The sequence below is a fragment of the Culex pipiens genome, chromosome 1, assembly GCF_016801865.2.
Source record: "Culex pipiens pallens isolate TS chromosome 1, TS_CPP_V2, whole genome shotgun sequence".
Classification (NCBI taxonomy): Eukaryota; Metazoa; Arthropoda; class Insecta; order Diptera; family Culicidae; genus Culex; species Culex pipiens.
In genome coordinates, this window is record NC_068937.1 from 10,515,353 (window position 1) to 10,531,135 (window position 15,783).

The 15,783-nt window shown below is 52.7% G+C and overlaps 2 protein-coding genes across 5 annotated transcripts in view; both read left to right on the top strand.

Moving 5' to 3' along the window:
* Positions 1-15,783, top strand: part of LOC120431108 (trafficking protein particle complex subunit 1) — a 370,102-nt gene that overhangs the window by 275,806 nt on the left and 78,513 nt on the right. The gene's annotated exons all lie outside the window — the stretch shown is intronic.
* The window catches only part of LOC120430611 (titin), a 79,339-nt gene that overhangs the window by 60,720 nt on the left and 2,836 nt on the right, over positions 1-15,783 (top strand). For all 4 annotated transcript variants that reach the window (XM_052706606.1, XM_052706607.1, XM_052706609.1 and 1 more), the window contains exons 4-6: positions 6,877-7,241; positions 7,304-7,451; positions 7,514-15,698. In XM_052706606.1, the coding sequence (XP_052562566.1) occupies positions 6,877-7,241; positions 7,304-7,451; positions 7,514-15,698 (8,698 nt within the window). The remainder of the gene's footprint in view (positions 1-6,876; positions 7,242-7,303; positions 7,452-7,513; positions 15,699-15,783) is intronic.

Consider the following 15,783-nt stretch of genomic DNA (forward strand, 5'->3'; position numbering starts at 1 on the left):
GAAAAGCTGGTTTGCTCAACAATCTTGTTTTCTCATGAAATATTGATAGATTGACAGAGTTGTACTTACCATGAAAGAGATGACACATCATTTATGCACTACAATGTGTCGAAAAATCTTGTTTTCACGTCACTTAGTACCTACCCTGTTTGATTTGAACTTACCTTAAAGCAGCAAAATCAGGATTTTGCTATGAGGTACCTCAATGTTGAAGTCTGTAATAGAAAAGCTAACTCTTTAAACCGTCATCATCGTATTTTATCAAAGAGGTTTCTTAATTTTGATGTCTGTATTAGAGAAACAGAACAAACATCTTATAAAATATTGACAGATTGACAGTTGACTGAGATGTACTCACCAGGTTGAAATGACACCTTATCAATGTGTCATTTTTCCGACGATGCTCACTTAGTACTTACCCCTCTGGACTGAAACTTACCTTACAGCAGAAAATTCAGGTTTTCGCTCTGAGGTACCTCACTGTTGAAGTCCGTAATAGAAAAAACTCTTTAAACTGTCACTATTGTATTTAATCGAAGATGTTTCTTGATTTGGAAGTCTGTATTAGAGAAACAGAACAAACATCATTTAAAGAGCAAAATCTAGTTTTCTTATTAAATATTGAAAGTTGACAGAGATGTACTTACCAGGTTGAGATGACACATCATTTTTGCACTGCAATGTGTCGAAAAATCTTGTTTCCGGCGATATTCACTTAGTACTTACCCTTTTGGATCGAAACTTACCTTACAGCAAAAAAAATCTGGATTTCGCTCTGAGGTACCTCACTGTTGAAGTCCGTAATAGAAGTGCTAACACAAAAGCTAACTCTTAAAACTGTCCCCATCGTATTTGATCAAAGAGGTTTCTTGATTTTGAAGTCTGCATTAGAGATGGCGTCAAACAGTTCCAACAAAATAATGAATTCTTTTATTGATTGACAGAACTTCTACCTGGAAGTTACAACGACCCCCGAAGGCATTTCCCCTTATCAAATTTCAATCTTGACATATTCTCCCTGTCACTGCTCCCACTCGCTTGCCAGACAACTCCTTCCGGGAATGATTTCTTTCGCGACTTCAACCGTAACAAAATGCCAACCAACCGTGAGACATCTCGCCCCATCAAAGCACCGTAACTTGAGGCAAAACTACATCGTCGTCGTCGGATTCGACATTTATTGTCATGTACACTCCGCACGCCTTCGGCTTCTGACGTCAAACTTCATAGGTCATGCTGTCGAAATTAAAAGCATTTCGGGCCAAACAGAAGAGAGAGAAAAAATGTAAACTCTACGCGATATGAAACAAGTCGTTAATTGCGCAGATATTTCCGACGAACTGACGTCCGGAAAGAAAGGTGAGGTGAAAATTTGTGGACCCCCCGGACTCTGGCGCGCGCGAAACCGTTTTTCGCTGCCAATTATGGTCGGTTTGGATCTCTCAGCTCGGATCTTCGAAGCAAGGCGCCATAAATCGCACCTCGTTGAGCGCGCTCCAGCTAATTGGGCTTATCGAGAGTCCAGTTGGATGTCCTGGTTTCGCGATTGGTTAATTCAAGCTAATCGGAGGAATCGCTTTATCGGTCAAAGTTCCTCGAAGTGGGGCCCACTCTTTAATTACCATAAGCAGCGTCCGATTTCGAAGTGGGCGCGCGCAATTATAAAGAATTTTGGAACGCAAACAAAACCACGTTTTCTTCACCCCTCGGTGTTTGTCTCCCCGACAGAAAACTGATGGAGTGCACTTGTTTCGTACGGTCTTAATGACAACAAAAATGTCATCATCAGCTGAGTCGTGGGATTGAGTAGGAAGACCTGCGTTCCCTTCGAAGTGAGTAGACGCAGGGCGTCGACCTTTCGAAGGGAGCGCACCTCATTGAGGGGGTCTCCTTGATTTTGACAGTTGACAGGTTGACAGATTGTACTTACCGCTGTGGGATCCAAACTGCTGCATCGAAGAGTCACTTTTCACTGCACTTACCTTTTAAACATCAACACTTACCTTTTATTTCAGCGTTTGTCGCCGAAAAGGTCATTGGTACCTATTTTTTGACGTCCGTAATAGAGATGGAACTTTGCAAAGTTGCTCACCGTTCACTGCACTTACCTTTAAAACATCAGAACTTACCTTACATCACTAATTTTAGTGTTTTTATAATCGAAAAGGTCATAGGTACCTCAATCTTGAAGTCCGTAATAGGGAAGCAACACTCGTTCCAACAAAAGCACCCACTTTTCAACGCCACATCTTCCTCTAGTTGTGATTGCTGAGCAAACACTCACCGGACCGTGTCCGAAAACCGGACTCTTCTTCAACTTCTTCTTGCGAGTCTACCTCCGGGCGCAGATTTGACCCAAATCAACGCGCGCGCGTCCAGGTTCCGCTAGTCTGGACGCGCCAAGAAGAACATCGCCAACTAGAAGATAAGAGCTAGGCCAAGAAGCGACGACCGCGCACCAATCTAATTATCTATACTTTTGGGCAGCGGCAAAAGTTTGGACCGTCCCGGAATGAGTTTTTTGACATTTCCAAATTATTTCTGTAGGGAAGTCTGTTGTTTTGTCAGGTCGGAATGAGTGATGGCTCTATTGTGGTTTGCGGCACACAGGAGAGTTCCCATAATTTAATTTAATACAAGGCAGCCGCCGCTAATTAACCAAGATTGGCAAAAGTTGAAGCGGAACTACCGCAAGAATTTTGGCATTTTCGGCGCAGGCTTAGAAATTGTCCAAGGAGTAATCGATTTTCCCACCGTCTCGCGGAAGGGTCCGGAAATGGAATCGATACTTGGTGTGCTGTGCCAGCGCAAAATGATGATCGCTAATATCCCCTTAATTTGTTTGTCAAATGACTTCCCTAATGGGAAGGCGGCGCGCGGTGGTGGCCTGCGGGGGATTGAATTTATGGCGTGATTGCTAGGTTAATAACCATCGAATTGGCTATAAATCAAATTAGATGGTGTAGCAGCGAGGTGGAATAATGAAGGGTTGTTTTGAATCGATTTTTAAATATTGATTCGGAAGCTGGCAAGAACCTTTCAGTTGACATCCGTAACAGGGAGGTCAGTTTGCGTCTTGTTTAGGGAAGTTGCTTCTAAGAGCAAATATCCGCAGAGAGCAAGACACAATTTTTCGACGACCTAGAACGGTACTGCCGGCAAAATTTTGAGATTCTCATTGGAGACAGTATTGACTGATTGACAGATTGACAGAATATACTTACCGTTCCTAGGAGTTGATCACCTTTGAGCACCTTCACTGACTTACCTGCTTTATCCACTAAATTATTTCACTTTTCACTTCAATTTTTTCAAGTTAGTCCGAGGGTACCTCAACTCTTACGTCCGTGTTAGGGAAATGCACTCTTCACTCACTGAACATAGTCTTCTTTTTGACACTTTTACTGACTTACCTGCCTAATCCACTAAACCATGTCACTTTTCACATCAAAAAGTTCAAGTTGACGGGTACCTAAATTCTTACGTCCGTATTAGAGATGTCATATTTTTTTTACGTTGACGTCCGTATTAGAAGTAATGAATTTTTCATAGCAATAGAGTTGTTTCGAATTTATGAATTTCATGTAAGGGAAACGAAGCAATAGTCCCTATTAGACGACTTATCGGCGTAACACATCAAAAGTATCATTTCCAGCGCCAGATACACCGTCAACGACCTTCTTCGAGTGCAATTTGCATTAATTCTTGCAGCGGTGCAGCAAACCGACTCCATGTCAGCAAATCTTAAGAGCAGTAATAACCACTCTGTTTAACATCACCCAGAACAGCCCCCCGTTGCCATTGTGAAACCGAAATAGATCTGCAGCAGTTTCCGCGTTCAAGATCACCTTTTCTTCCTTCCGTTTGGCGCGCGCCAACTTCCGTGACCAACAACGACGCAAAAGTCGGATTTCACACCCTCTAAAGTTCACCTCCTCTTCTCCGAGGCCCATGGGAGCTTTTCCGAGCAAGACAAAGCAAGGTACTTGCGGGCGTCGTCGCCGTCACTGCCAAGTTCACTACCGTTATAACAAGCCACCGTTCCGGCTCTCTAGGTTCCTCCAGCTCTCTTCTGCGAGATCAAGATCGGCACGCAACCGCCGCGGAGCGGCGAGAAGCCGAGGGGGCCGTCCATAAATTAACCGTCTTATGACTTCACCTGCCCCGTCCCCCGAAAATAAGAAGAATTCTCCACCTCTTCTTGCGACGCGCAGAAGGCAGAAATTAAAATCAATGTCACGCTAAACAACTCCCAAAGTGGAACGCGCGACGTCAACCGGGACTGCGGAGGAGATCGGTTCCTGGCGACAAGATGCAATTAAGATCTCCCGGCTGTCCAATTTCGCTTCCGCCTTCCATCTCCAAAATCTCGCTTCTTCTACTTGGCTGATTCCTGATTGTGCCGTCTGGTGGTGGGGTGGTCCCCACCCCGGTCGTTGTCGCCAAACGGAATTGCACGGGACGCGATGTCGACGAGGAGATAACGAGACGCGCAAGAAGGTCGGTCTGGCGAGCCCATGATATAATCCCAATTTCCGGACTTGTAGGACACTGCCGCAGCAGCGGCTGAATGAATATTCATCAAGTATCGTTTTCTGCGGCATCGAAGAGGTCGGGGAGGAATAAAGTTGGGTAAATAAATGTGTCATAGGTTTAATTTCTCGTGGGAAGGGACGGGGAGGCAAACATCTAATTACAGGCAATTTCTGGTGCTCATCTTGAGAGTAAACACCACATCTCGACGCGGCGTGCGGTGGACAGGGCTTAATATAATCAGATAAAAATCAACCCACCCTTGTTGAATTTCGGGACAAACAGCAAAAGAGCGCACACCGGCGCGGAGAAGATGAAGTGATAGTTATCTATAATTCATAAGCCGTCGTGTACGGTGGGAGGTTATGTTTGCGTCTTGTTTGGGGAGGTCGTTCCCGAGATTTCACCTGTTCCGGGCGGAGCGTAGTGAAACTTGGGCGAACTCCCTCGGGGAGTATGACAAAACTTTGCGGCGACCGGGAACGGCGCTGCCGGGAAAGTTTTGACATTCTCGTTAGAGATTATATTGACTGGTGACAGATTGACTGGTTATAACTTACCGTTTTCTGGAGATGTTCACTTTTGCACACTTTCACTGACTTACCTGCTGAATCACTTCACTATTCACTTCAAAATATCCTAGTTGGTTTCACGGGTACCTTGATTCTTACGTCCGTGATTGGGACATCACTTTCTTCACTGACTTACCTTGAAATCGGGACGCACACTTCACTACACTTTTCACTTCACTACATTTTTTTCGTTAGTCTTCCAAGAGGTACCTCGATTCCTACGTCCGTGATCGGGAAGCTCTCTGAAAAAATATTCTCTTTTCCATATTCAGCTGTTGATGCAAATTTCACCGCACACTTCACATCGCTATTAAAAAAATGTTTCAACCAAGTACCTCAAATCCGACGTCCGCAATAGGGAAGCCCAACCTGGACATCTCACCCTCCAAATTTTCCCTCCTTCACACATGGTCGGCCCGAAACGACGTCCAAACAATCATCCGTCACGGCAGTAGATAATTGGCACCCCTTGTTGTCACCTCCGCTTTGTTTACCCCGCTGACAGGTCCTTTCACACACCCTTAATACAGTCCTTCCAGGGAAGTCTGCAAGGAAGAAGGACGACGCCAACGAAGTTGGGCACGATGATTTATCTCGATAATTAACTTAACATCTGTGTGCATTTCGCCACGGCGGACACTCGCTCTCCTAGTCTGTTTCCGTTTTTGGCAACGTAAACAAGATATGACAGGAATGATTCATAATTTTTTGGCCCGTCGTCCTGGGTGGAGAAAGTTTTTCCGGCGCGGCGCTTTTGTCTTTCCGGTTATGAGATTTTCCTGGAAATAAGGGTTTAAGCGGGGGGTGGAGGGTCGTAAAAAGGGATGTGTGTTGTATAATAGAGCAAGAAAGTTGTCAGGCCGTCGGAGACACACGTGCGCGAATGTTTGCGATCCACACAAATTGAGTCGACAGCTTGGAGGAAATAGACCCGGAGGTTTCGCAATGTTTCCTCGGAAAAGTGAACATTCGCAGTCGAGCGAGGATGGGTTGACTTTGGACTGACGTTCTTGCCGGGGAGTATGATTTACTTCGTCATCGTTCTCTGATGGAGTTTGAGACGAAGACGAATTTTATATATGAGCTTTTTATGCAGTACATTTAGCCTGGATATATCAAACCGATGTGCCGACGCCGCTTTGAGATGAACTTTTTTTTGGTGGGTCGACTGGCGGCTGTCTCCTCGTTTAATGCGCCATATCTTTTACGATGAGGGTCATATCAAATGTTTTATCGCGAGCGAGTTCTTTGGCGCGCATCTGCCGGAAGAATTGTGGAGAGTTCAAAACCATTAAGACCTTAAACATCACTCCGATCTGGTTGATTAGACCCCGTGAGGATGGGTGCAACTTGCACGGAACTTGCGTGCAAATCGTTAAAACTTTTCGGCGATCATAGGAACTTCCGATAAAGTCTGTTCGTCACTATTGACATTGACTGTTTGACAGATTGACTGATCGTTACTTACCGTTTGCAGGATTTTTTTCACTTCACTTTCACTCACTTCACTTACCTTTCGTTGAGCAACACACTCTTAAATTTTATCACTTGTCACTTCGAAAAAATCACCAACGTTGTACTGGTACCTTGAGTTTGAAGTCCGTAATAGAGGTGTCGAAATTAGAATCTCACTAGAATTCCATTCCAAATCTGTATTAAGACTCGAGACATGACTTCACAAAGTGGACGACGCAACTCGCAACCAAACTTGCATACAACTTGCACGCAAGCTTGTTGAACTCAACTTAACCACGTTTTCTTCCCCTCGCAGCACCCATGTACGAGAGCGATCAGACTGACCTGGAGACGTACGGCGAGTCGGCGGGCTGCTACTACAACTACAACCACTACAGCGAGGGTGACCGTATCATGACGAACGAGCCCTGCCTCAACTGTACCTGCCACGACCGCATGCTGATGTGCTACCTGCGCGTGTGCCCCTTCACGAAGGCGATCGGCCAGGACTGTACGATCGAGAAGCGCGAGGACCAGTGCTGCCCGGTGATCACCTGCCCCGAGGTGGAGGTCCAGCTGGTGGACCACCAGTCGACGGCCGGCCCGGACTCGACCGCCGTCGGCGCGCCCGACCAGTACGGCTGCTCGATCGAGAACCGCTTCTACCCGGAGGGAGCTCAAGTAAGGCGATCGGAGGACGCCGCTTTTGAAGATCTGGTACTGATCACTTCTTTATTTATTAGGTGCCATCAAACCCACACAAACCTTGCGAGCTGTGCTACTGCATTCGGAACATGACCACTTGCGTGATGCAGGAGTGTACGCTGCACATTGACGGATGTCAGCCGATCTACAACAAGGGCGTCTGCTGTCCAGTGAGATACGATTGCGGTAAGATCAGACTTCCAACTGTCTTTAGACACCCCAACCTAACCCTACTCTCATACCCACAGATCACGAAAAGGAAGAGTTCCCGCAGCTGGAGGACGAAATGACGACGACGGTGCGCCCAACGCCTGGATTCATCCTGACGACCACGATGACCCCCTCGATCTCGACCGACTGCGTCCACAACGGAGAGGCGTACGCCGACGGAGCGATGATCATTACGGACAAGCCGTGCGAGCACTGCTACTGTATGCGCGGAGACATCGTGTGCGCCGTGCAGGAGTGCGGAACGCCGCTGGAGAACGAGGGCAAGAACTGCACGGCGATGGCACCGGAACCGGGCATGTGCTGTCCGGACACGTACATCTGCGACGGAGGCATGGACCAGGTTACTACGCTGCGACCGGCTTCGGACGATCAGACGGCGGAGGAAGCGGTGGCCACGACCAAGGCCCCGGCGACCAGTGACGAGTCGGCACCTTCGGAGGAAGACGACGGTGTTCAGGAAGCCATTGCCATCGACGACAAGTCGGACAGCAACGAAGACAGCGAGGAGCAGACGCCAGTCGTGCACCACGACGATGTCCAGAGCGAAGAGGAGGAAGCCCAGGAACCGGTAGCGCCAGTCGCCTCGGACGACCAGGAAGAGGAGAAACCAACTGCCACCACCACCGCTCGACCAAGCCAGCAGGAAGCCGACGAGAAGGAGGCCACCACTCAAGCTGCCGTGCAACAGGATGAAGACAAGGAACAGGCGGTGCCAGCTGTCGCTGACGACGCCAAGCCAGAGGACAACGAAGTCGAAGAGGAACCAGCGGTCGCCACCACGGAAACGCCAGCCGAACCAGAGAAGGACCTCGTCGCACCAACAGTCTCCGCTGTCGATGACGACTCCGCAGCTCACACCACCTTCGCACCGAAGGAAAGCGATGCCGAAGAGCCGGAAGTGACCACCGCGTTCGCGTTCACCCCCAGCGACGACGAAGTTGACCTGACTACCGAAAGCCGAACGTACCTGCCACCGTTCCGTGACTCGGAAACCACGACCGTCCGCGTCGCCGAAGCCGACGAAGTGACCACGCAAGCACCGGTCGTCGCTGATGATGCCCAAGACGAAGAGAAGGAGTCCGACGCACCGGAAGCCGACTCGCTAACCACGGCCAAGCCAATCGAATCCACCACCAACACCAAGGAACCAGCGCACAAGTTCGAGGACAACGCACCAGCAGAGCAGGACTTTGTTGAGCTGCCGCCAGCGGTCATCGTGACGGAACTGCCGCCAGTGCCAACCAGCGAACAACCCACCACGGTCCACATCCCGGAGATGCCCGAGGAAGAAATCATCACGCACCACCCGCCGGAGGCCGACTCGCACGTTCTGGATGACTCGATGACCTCGACTGCCGCCGCGCCAGTCGCTGACGAAGAAGACAAGAAGCCGGAAGCGCCAGCCGTCGACATGGACGAACCCGTTGAGATGAACACGGTCATCCCACAGGAAGAGGAGAAGAAGCAGGAGGAACAACCAGTTGCCGCAGGCAAGCCACAGGAAGACGAGCAGACCCAGATGTTCCCGGAGGCCATCCCCGGAGAGGGCGACTGCCTGGTCGATGGAGTCACGTACAAGAACAACGCCGACATCCCTGCCAACAACAAGTGCCAAGAGTCCTGCAAGTGTACCAACAGTGTCGTCCAGTGCGAGATGGTCCGCTGTGCGGCCGCTCCGTCCAAGGACTGTGCCCCGGTGCCAGCCGCTCCTGGTGAGTGCTGCCCGACGTACAAGTGCAACGCTGTGGACGACAGCACGTCCGAGTCGGACAGCGACGAGGAGACCGCACTCACCCAGGAGGAACAGGAAGCCAAGAAGCCTACGGAGAGCTCGTCCACCGAAAGCAGCTCGTCGTCCAGCAGCGACGACACCACGGAAGACTCCAAGGAGGAAGACGAACCGGCCCAGTCGGAAAGCGACTCCACCTCGGACGACGATAGCGAAGAAGACGACGAATCGAACCAGGTTGAAGCGCTCAAGCCCACTACTAGACGCCCGGTTGCGAGCAGCACTACGCCGAAGGTCGAACAGGACGAGGCATCGGACAGCGATTCGGACTCGGACAGCGAGGAGGCCGATTCGGATGAGTCGGAAGAACCCGCCAAGATCACCACCGCACGACCAGCTTACTCCGTGCCGGAAGCCACCACTGTCGGAAAGGTCGAGGAAGAGAAGGCGACTACCGCTGCACCAGCTCTGGACGAAGAGGAACAGAAACCGGTGGAACAGGACACTGTTGTCGCTGACGCCACTACTGCTGCGCCAGCAGCTGATGAGGAACAGAAACCAGTCGAACAGCACACAGTCGTCGCTGACGCCACCACTGCTGCGCCAGCAGCTGATGAGGAACAGAAGCCAGAAAGCGATGACAGTGAGGCACCAGCTGAGGAAGCCACCACCGCTAAGGTTGTCGAACAACAAGCTGATGAGAAGGACGAAGAACCAGCTCAGGAAGCCACCACCATTAAGGCCGTCGAACAGCAAGCTGACGAAAAGGACGACGCTCAGGAAGCCACCACCGTCAAGGCCGTCGAACAACAAGCTGACGAAAAGGATGAAGAACCCGCTCAGGAAGCCACCACCGCCAAGGCCACCGAAGACGAACCAAGCGCACCAGTTGAACAGGACGAAACTCAGGATGAGGTGCAGGCTACCACCGCCAAGGCCGAGGAACCAGCCGACGAGGTATCCGCTACCACCGCCAAGGTTGACGTGGCAGAAGATGACGTACCGGCTGAACAAACTCACGACGAGCTTCCTTCGGAAGATGTTACCACGACTAAGCCAGTTATCGCCGCCGATGAGGAAGCTGAAAAGGCTGATGACGTTACCACTGCCCAACCTGCTGCTGTCGCTCCTGCTGCTGATGACGATGATGAGCAAACCGAACAAGAAGTCCAGGCTCCAGTGGCCGAACAAGATGTGCCAGCCACAACCGTGCAGCCGCTAGCCGTTTCAGCTGACGACGAGCAGAAGCCAGTTGAGGATGACAAGCAAGAGGAGCAGGAGAAGCCCGTGGACGATTCGATTCACTTCCCAGATGAACAGGAGTCGGAAGAACAGAAACCAGTGGAGCCGAAGCCTGTTGAGGATGACAAGCAAGAGGAGGAAGAGAAACCTGTGGACGATTCGATTCACTTCCCGGAGGATGATGACGAGGAGCCAATCTTCAAGCCAACCGTTGATGACCACGTTGCTGGACATGTCGATGAGGACGATTCCGAGGAGGAGAAACCGGTTGCCGCTACTCAAGCCCCGGAAGAAGCTACCACCGCCAAGGTTGAAGCCGAAAAGGAAGCCGACAAACCAGTTGAGCCAGTTGTTACCGACGCACCAGCTGAGGAAGCTCAAACTCCCGCTGCCGATGTTGCCGAACCGGTCGAAGAGCCAACCACCAGCGCACCGGCGGTTAGCCAAGACAGTGTGCCGGAAATGCCGCAGGAGGAACTGCACCCGCAAATGCCGCTGGAGTCGGACGATCAGATCAAGGAACACGATGAGCCTGCTGCCACGACCGTCAAAGCCGAAGAGGAGAAGCCCACTACCGCTGCTCCGGTTGCTGATACTGGTGCTGACGCCGCCGAGGAGGAGGACAAGCCGAAGCCGGAAGTGCAAGCCGAAGACGAGAACGTCAGCTCGGAAGAGGAGCAGGAGCACGTGCCGGTGAGCTTGGACCCGAGCGCGGGAGAGGAAGAGAGCAGTGAAGAGGCCGACGTTCAGGAGGTGCCTGCGCCTACTTCGGAGGAACATGACGACAGCGAGGAGGACAAGAAGCCAGCTGAAGAGACGCCGACGCCAGTGGAAGCGGACGAGGAAACGCCAGCCGTGGTAGAGGAGGTGAAGCCAACTGAGGAAGAGGTTAAGCCGGTGGTTAGCGATGAACAACCAGCTGAGGAAGTCACTACGACTGCTTCTGTTGCAAGCGCCGACGAAGAGAAGACAACCGTTGCTGCTCCAAGCGCCGACGAAGAGGAGAAGAAGCCGGAAGAAATGGTTGCTCCGAGCGCCGACGAGGAAGAGAAAAAGCCTGAGGAAGCCGCCACAACTGTCACCGCACCAATCGCCGACGAGGAAGAGAAGAAGCCTGAAGAAATGGTTGCTCCGAGCGCTGACGAAGAAGAGAAGAAGCCTGAGGAAGCCGCCACAACGGTTGCCGCGCCAAGCGCCGATGAAGAGGAGAAGACGCCAGAGGTTGAAGTCTCGAGCGATGAGGAACAGAAGCCGGCCTTTGATGACGAGAAGAAACCGGAAGCCGATGAGGAACAGACGTCCGCGACGACTGTGGCTTCGATCGATTCTGATGATCGCGTCGGAGTAACCGAAGCTGAGCAGAAACCAGTTGAGGCTGACGAAGAAGACAAGGCTGCCACCACGGCTGCTCCAGTGATGGATGCGGAGAAACCTGCCGCTGACGATGAACAGAAGCCAGTTGAAGCGGACGAGGAAGATAAGCCAGCCACTACGGTTGCACCTGCCAAGGATGAAGAGATTGCCACACCCGCAGCTGACGAGGAACAGAAGCCAGCTGTTGCTGACGAAGAAGACAAACCTGCCACGACTGTCGCTCCGGTTAGTGACGAGGAAGTGAAGGCTCCAGAATCCGATGAGGAACAGAAGGAGGATGACAAGCCAGTGATTGCTGCCGATGATGTCGAAAGCAAGCCGCAGACTACGGACGCACCTGCTCAGGATGAGGTTGCCAAGGATGAGGAGGAGCAGAAGCCAACTGCCGATGAGGAACAGACGCCTGCCGCTGACGACGAACAGGAGTCGGAGAAGGAAGCTGAACAGAAGCCTGTTGCTGCCGATGATGACCAGGCTACCGACGCACCAGTCCAGTCTACGACAGTGGTTGCCGATGAGGAGCAGAAACCAGTTGAGGCCGACGAAGAACAGAAACCAGTTGAGGCCGATGTACCAGAAGTCAAGCCAACTGACGCGCCAGTGAAGGCCGATGATGATGAGTCTGCCGAGGAGGAACAACCAGCTGTGGAACCGGTGGCTGCCGATGAACAGGACGAAGAGGAAGAAGACAAACCGGCTACCACTGTGGCGCCAGTGTCTGCTGACGACGAGACTAAGCCAGTTGAAGCTGATGAGGAGCAGAAACCAGTTGAAGCTGACGAGGAACAGAAGCCAACACCGGTGGCTGCCGACGATGAGCAGAAGCCAGAATCGGATGACACCACTGAAGAGCAGAAACCTACTCCGGCGGCTGCCGATGCCGACGAGCAGAAGCCAGAATCGGATGACGTCGAAAAGGAACAGGACAAGCCAGCCGTTGTCGATGACGAAACTGAGAAGACGACTGACGCTCCAGTTGTGAGTGCCGACGAGGAACAGAAACCAACTGCCGATGAGGAAGAGGAGAAGCCAGCAACTCCAGTTGCTTCCGACGATGAACAGGAACAACCAGCTGACGCTGCTACCACTGTTAGCCCGGCCAAGGACGAGGAACAGAAACCAGCGGAAGAGGTTAGCACTTCTGCTCCGGCAGTTGATGCCGAGGAACCACAGCCAACGACTGCCTTCACTCCGGTCAAGGAAGCCGACGAAGAACAGAAGCCGATGCCAGTTGAATCTGCCGAGGATGACGACAAGCCACTGCCAGAGTCGGATGACCAGGTGAAACCTGCTGAAGAGGAAGAAAAGACCACGGATGCGCCAGTTGCTCCAGTCGCTGACGACGAGAAGCCTGTGGAAGCTGACGAGGAGCAGAAGCCAACGCCGGTTGCCGATGACGACAAGCCAGAGGAACAGAAGCCAACGCCAGTGGAAGCCGATGAGGAACAGAAACCAGTGGAAGCTGACGAAGCACAGAAGCCTACTCAAGCTCCGGTTGAAGCCGACGAGGAAGAACAGCCAGCGCCAGTTGCCGACGATCACGAGCCTGCCGACGATGAGGAGGAAGAGAAGCCAGCTACGCCAGTTGCCGATGAGGAACAGAAACCAGTGGAAGACGAAGAGGAAGAGAAGACCACTCCGGCTGCCGATGCTGAGAAGCCAGTTGAAGCTGATGAAGTTCAGAAGCCTACCGAATCGGCCGCTGAAGCGGACGAAGAACAGAAGCCAACGCCTGCTGCCGATGCTGAGAAACCAGTTGAGGAAGAGCAGAAGCCAACGCAGGCCAGCGTGGAAGCTGACGAAGCGACTCCAGCTGCCGAAGCGGAGAAGCCAGTTGAAGCTGCTGAAGAGGAACAGAAGCCGACGGAAAGCGCAGTTGAGGCTGATGAGGAGCAGAAGCCGACGCCAGCTGCCGATGCGCAGGAACCGGTTGAGTCTGATGAGGAGGAGAAGCCAGTTGAAGCTGATGAAGTGGCGAAGCCTACGGAAAGCGCGGTTGAAGCTGATGAGGAACATAAGCCGACGGAAGCCGCTGTTGAGGCTGATGAAGAAGAGAAGCCAGCGGTCGATGCCGTGGAACCAGTTGAGGCTGATGAAGAGCAGAAGCCGACGGAAAGCGCAGTTGAAGCCGATGAGGAACAGAAACCGACACCAGCTGCCGATGCCGAGAAACCAGTTGAGGCTGACGAAGAGCAGAAGCCAACGGAAAGCGCAGTTGAAGCTGACGAGGAAGAGAAGCCGGCGGTCGACGCTGTGGAACCAGTTGAGGCTGACGAGGAACAGAAGCCGACGGAAAGCGCTGTTGAAGCTGATGAGGAACAGAAGCCGACTCCGGTTGCCGACGCTGACAAGCCAGCTGAATCTGAGGAAGAGCAGAAACCGACTGAAGCCGCTGTGGAAGCTGACGAAGAGGAGAAGCCGGCGGTCGATGCGGTGGAACCAGTTGAGGCTGATGAGGAGCAGAAGCCTACGGAAAGCGCAGTTGAGGCTGATGAGGAGGAACAGAAGCCGACGCCAGTTGCCGATGCACAGGAACCAGTTGAATCCGACGAGGAAGATAAGCCAGTGGAAGCCGACGAAGTGCAGAAGCCCACGGAAAGCGCCGCTGAAGCTGATGAGGAACAGAAGCCGACGGAAGCCGCCGTGGAAGCTGACGAAGAGGAGAAACCAGCTGTTGATGACGAACAGAAGCCAGTTGCTGCCGATGAGAAGCCGGAAGCGACCGACGCTCCAGCATCGGACGAGAAGACTGAGGATGACGCGACGACAGTTGCTCCAGCGGTTGTGGCTGACGAAGTCAAGGAAACTGACGACACCGGCAAGCCTGCCGTGGAGACTGTACCGACTAGCCAGGACGATGTTGAGGACGAGCACGACGAGAAGCCGGCTGCTGAGGCAACTACCGTTGCTGCTGCCGCTGATGCTACCACGCAAGCGCCTGTCGTAGCGGACGAGAAGGAACAGGAACCGGCTGTGGAAGAGGAAGTGCCAGCGACGACGGCCAAGGCTGAGGTGACTGCTGCGCCGACGGAAGCTGCCAAGGATGAGGAAGCTACGACTACGGTGGCGCCAGTGAAGGTTGATGACGCTGAGGAAAGCACGACGGTTGCGGCTGCCGCTCCAGTTGTTCCAGTGGAAGCTGACAAGCCGGTGGAAGCCGACGAAGAGGACGTGCAGAGCTCGAAACCAGTGTTCGGAGATGAGAAGCCAAGTGTGCCAGCTGAGGATGAGGATGATCTGCAGCAACAGTCTAAGCCAGTGTTTGACGACAAGGATGAACAGGAAGTGCAGAAACCGGTTGCGCCGGAAGAGGACAGCTACCTGCCAAGCACTACGAAGAAACCAGAGGGCGAGACTCCAGGACCATCGTACGGACCACCTGGATCGCACTACGACACCGGATACGGACACATGCCACCGCACTACCCGCCATCGTCTTACGAGGATGACTACACGGACGAGGAAGATCCGGCCGCGTTCGGACCGGGCACTTGCCGGTACGGTGGCAAGCTGTACGTGTCGGCCCAGCAGATCCCACGCGACGATCCGTGCGATTTCTGCTTCTGCTTCCGCAGCGACATCATCTGTCTGCAGCAGTCGTGTCCGCCGCCAATCAGCGGCTGCCACGAGGAGCCCATCTCCGGCTTCTGCTGCCCACGGTACGAGTGCCCGGTGTCGATGGCGACGGTGCTCAACGTTACGACCAGCACGACCACCACCACGACCACGCTGCCGCCGCACTTCCTGTCACACGCGTACAAGGGATCGGTGACGAAGCGGGGCTGCCAGATCCAAGGCAAGGCGTACCAGGTCGGCGAAACCGTGGCCGCGACCAGCGGTCCCTGCATGCGTTGCTCGTGAGTATCGTTCGAAAGAACATCCGGAATCTAAAGGAGCCATTACACTACCGCAAACAAACTCGCACTTTTTCCTGTTTGACAG